Source organism: Ixodes scapularis, unplaced genomic scaffold (assembly GCF_016920785.2).
Source record: "Ixodes scapularis isolate PalLabHiFi unplaced genomic scaffold, ASM1692078v2 PGA_scaffold0__279_contigs__length_252992795, whole genome shotgun sequence".
Taxonomy (NCBI): Eukaryota; Metazoa; Arthropoda; class Arachnida; order Ixodida; family Ixodidae; genus Ixodes; species Ixodes scapularis.
In genome coordinates this window covers 230,079,243-230,083,447 of record NW_024609835.1, presented here as the reverse complement: position 1 = coordinate 230,083,447, position 4,205 = coordinate 230,079,243, and the positions used below count along the sequence as shown (strand labels likewise).

The 4,205-nt window shown below is 42.9% G+C and overlaps 1 protein-coding gene across 1 annotated transcript; it reads right to left on the bottom strand.

Moving 5' to 3' along the window:
- Nucleotides 1–622: 622 nt before the first annotated feature.
- LOC120845331 (acetylcholinesterase-like) lies at nt 623–1,810 on the bottom strand. Its single transcript, XM_040217170.2, has one exon. It carries the CDS (start codon nt 1,808–1,810, stop codon nt 623–625), a length of 1,188 nt encoding a protein of 395 aa, XP_040073104.2.
- Nucleotides 1,811–4,205: the final 2,395 nt, after the last annotated feature.

Here is a 4,205-nt window from a genome sequence, read left to right as displayed (position 1 = left end):
CTTGGGCACAAGGATGAAACATTTCTTTTCACAGTGAAAAAAAAGTAAGACGTACAGTAAATCTTGTACGTTGCCGTTACTTTCTCTTCCACTGTAAAACGAAAAAAAGATAATTCTTCTTGTTCTAGTTTCGTGTTCAAATCCTGATCGATTGTATCTTCCTAAAAATATAGTGGCATATAAAATGAAAATATTCCAATAACTATAATTATTAAAACTCACTGTCAGACAACGTAACATGTACCGAACACACGGACAGCTACGAATAACCGTTAGAGCGCTTTCAGAATACTACACTCCAGGATGCCTCGTTTGATTTCTACAACTTTTCGGTGTGTCTAGCGTGTCACTGGAAGTGAATTACCCGAGTCGGTGCGAACCCCATTGACAAGAGTCGGGAACACTGGTGAAAACTGCTGTCAAGCAGAAAACAAAATATATCCCGCTTTTTGACACGTCTGTTGTAGTATGTGTAAATTTAATCTGTCCAACTCTGTTTTCGTACTCTTTAGTATATTATGATACATGCTACAATAACTTAACACCAATTTTTTTTGTGTGTTGCTCATTACATATTAAAACGTTTTAAAACAGTCTGTACAGCCTGCACAAAAAGTCGACGCTATACGCACCCTGTTTTTGCGAAGGCAGTCCAGATGACAATAAGCCGTCTGCTCAGGTCGCGTTCCTTATCAGTGGCCAAATGGGGCAGCATGAATGGCACCCCAAAGAGCAGGGAGACGTCATCTGTGTGAGTGGCCACTGGAGAGTTCCACACGCTAAACGAGGGCTTGTGGGCCAACACGTAATAAAACGCCCGGCCGTTCTTCTTCGCGAAGACTTCCGCGAAGTACTTCGTTGGGCAGTTGAACAGCACGTCCCCGATTGCGTCTCGAAACCCCTTGTAGGTGCTGCTGCTCATATCATAGAGGCGTTGCAGGTTTGCCAGTGTCAAAAGGGCTTGAACAAACGTTGAGCGCTTGTAAAAGAAATTGTACACTCGCATTATGGCATCAATGCTCAGCTTGGTCCTGGATTGGAGAGACTGGTGGAAGCTGGCCTCAAACATCATGTCGCCCTCGCGGAGCGTGTTTCCCAGGAGGATGTCATGGCCGCTGAAGTTGGACACGTTCTCGAGTAGCCGTAAGGGTGTGTCTGGAAGAACTTCGTCGTAAAAGCTCGGATAGAAGTAGACGCCCTTGACGCTCGAAAGCTTCTTGGCGTCTAAGTTTCTCATACACGCTACCGTGATATCAGCAGAAAACTCTCCATCGGGAGAGTTCCTGCTACAATTGGTGGCTTTGGCGATCTCGCGGAAATTTTCTATCGCGGCAGCATTGCTGTTTTCCGGTATTGGAACTAGCGCGGAACAGCTCTGCAGGATGGCCCTTCGAAACAGGTGACGTCCCATCGGCGACAACTGGAGGTAACTGATTGAGATGGCCCCTGCACTTTGTCCGAAGAGAACAACCTTCTCTGGGTCACCACCAAAAAACATGATATTTTCTTTGACCCAAGTCAGTGCCAAGATTTGATCGTAGAGCCCAGCATTGCCACTTGCACCGCGAATTCCCGCGTTCAGGAATCCTAGTACTCCAACCCTGTAATTTGGTACTACGACAATGACGTCACCAAGTCCCGAGACGTAACGCCCATCGTAAAAGAAATAGCTGTTGCCGCCGTGCATGAATGAACCGCCATAGAAGTAGACCATCACTGTCTTGTTGTAGTCCTTGGAATGTTTATGAATAGGGGCCCAAATATTCAGGTGGAGGCAATCTTCGGTCGTATTAGAGTTGTCGATGAGCATCGCCTTGGAATTGTATGACTCCTGGACGCAGGGGGCCCTCTTGGTTGTGGCGTCGTACACCTCGGTCCAAAAACGGACAGACTTCGGCTTACGAAATCTGCTGCGACCTCCTGTTGTCTGACCGAACGGTATCCCGAGAAATTCACGGACCAGGATGTCTCCAGGCACAGTGACGAGTTTTCCTTTCACAAGACCGCTTAGCGTCGCAACCAAGAGTTGATTCACAGGGAGCATGGCTTGGGAAGCATTTCTGGGCGCTGTCATTGGCTTGAAATGCATCAAGGAATCGCTTTGCATACGTAGGAGGATAACCCAAGTCGTCAAGAGAAGAATGGCAGCCAGTAGAAAACGTTTCAACCTGCCGACAAGAAACCATACTTCAATACATGACTTGTTTCCCGTGATCATACTGGAATCTCATTGTGAAATAATATCATTTTGCTCTAATAAAACAAGTTTAAAAAAAATTATAGGTTATGGAAACCCGCATTTCTTCTTCTCCCATTATTAGGGTGGCGCAATAATGTTTTGAATGACCATAAACTTTAATAGGATGTACCTGTAACTTAAAACTGAAAAACGCACATTGTTTTAGTAAGAAGTGCAATATATTCGCTTTCCAGAGAAGTTGTTTAATTAAAAAAAGAGGTACGTCAATAATAAACTGAGTTGGCAAAGATGACGTTTAGAGATATTTTTGGAACGGATGCACTCCTATTTGTTTTGATAAATATTACAGAACAAACGTTCAGAGAGGTACTACGTGAGAAAACTACATTACTCCTTAAGTTTGGCTCCATCATTTAAGTGCATGAAATTTATTGGTGAATCCAGAATATCTCATTTTTATTTGGATACGAAAAAAAAAATAGGCACATACTTTCGTTCAAATTTTGCTTTATGCTATGAGATAGTAATTAACTTAAATGCTCATTTTACCTATTAATGTTTGCATTTGAAAGTTGTTAATCGTAAGAAGAAAGTTTTCCTGTGTGACGTATTTAGCAGTTCATTGGCAAAATTCAATGCCACAGTTTGCTCTAGGCTGCTTTAACGATCACAAACCCAGGAATATTGATTGAGAGCGCGTCAAATTAACGTTATCTATTACTCGTTTACTGAATTTGAACATGTACAGCGTGTCACAAAAGAAAATTTACACGGTCATTTTTTTGCCGCAGAAATAATCTAGGCATCGCCGAACGCCTTTTTTCCGCCCAGAGGTAGCGCTGAGGTCACATTCAGGTGCCAAACTTTCAGCCCGATCCCATAACGTAATCAAAAGTTATAAGCGAGTTTCTGAAAATTTCAATACGAAAATGGTGGCTGACGAAATTTTCAAACACATGGGGCTCTATGGCACCGGAAACCGAAAACGGGCTCCATTTTCCCATTTAAAGTTTCAGAAAATCACTTACAAATTTTATTAAGTTATCCGATCGGGCTGAAACTTTGGCATCTGGTTGTGCCCTCTAGCTACGCCTTTGGGCGAAGAATGAGCGTCCGGCGATGCGTAGTTTATTTTTGCGGTAAAAAATACCCTGTAAATTTTCTTTTGGGACACCCTGTATATATGAGACAAAACATTATGAGCGTCAGCGGTGCGCATAAATATAAAACCTGTGAAATGAACGTAATAATATTCGTATTTACTAATGAGCAAACAGGTCAAACAAAAAAATTACGCTTGACCTTCGAGCTTGGTCACTGGCAGTATACTTGTAGCTCGGACTAATATTGAATTCTGACCAAACAACAAAGCACAAATTAGTAGCAATGTGACCCACCTCATTAGGTTCAGTCGTAGCTTGACACACCGCCATCCCTTTCTGGACATGACAAAATAGAGCACCGCTGTGACGAACGTTAATGCTAAAACTAGAAACATTTGTTTTTCTCTTTTTCTTCGCACCGCAGCGCGAAGCGCATTGCTCGCACGAGCAGTCGTCTTTCGCTCTGCAGAAACCAAGCTTTGTTCCTCGATTTGACACTAATCATAATATATATTTGCACTCAAGTCGAGATGCCGGTGAGAGCAGGGAAAACAAAAGCCCAAAGCCAAAAGCCTCCAAAAAAAAAAAAAAGACACAGGAATTATGCATAAACAAAAGGGGAAAAAAAGTTAGGACTAAAGGTATATGCCAAAGACGTGCCGTAACAAAAACAAAAAAAAAAAGAAAAAAACGCAAACCATGCATTCGAAAAAATAACAGTTCGAACTTCAGTCACTGGGTGTGGCAGCTTTAGGTACCAGAGTAGCGAAACAGCGGAAACGACCTACATGCACAATGTCAGAAGCGCCACGAGGACCTCCATATTGGCCGGAGGTTACAATGCTAAACACTATTTCACCTTATGATGTACCGCAGGAAAGACTGCAAGCGCAAGCTCCTTG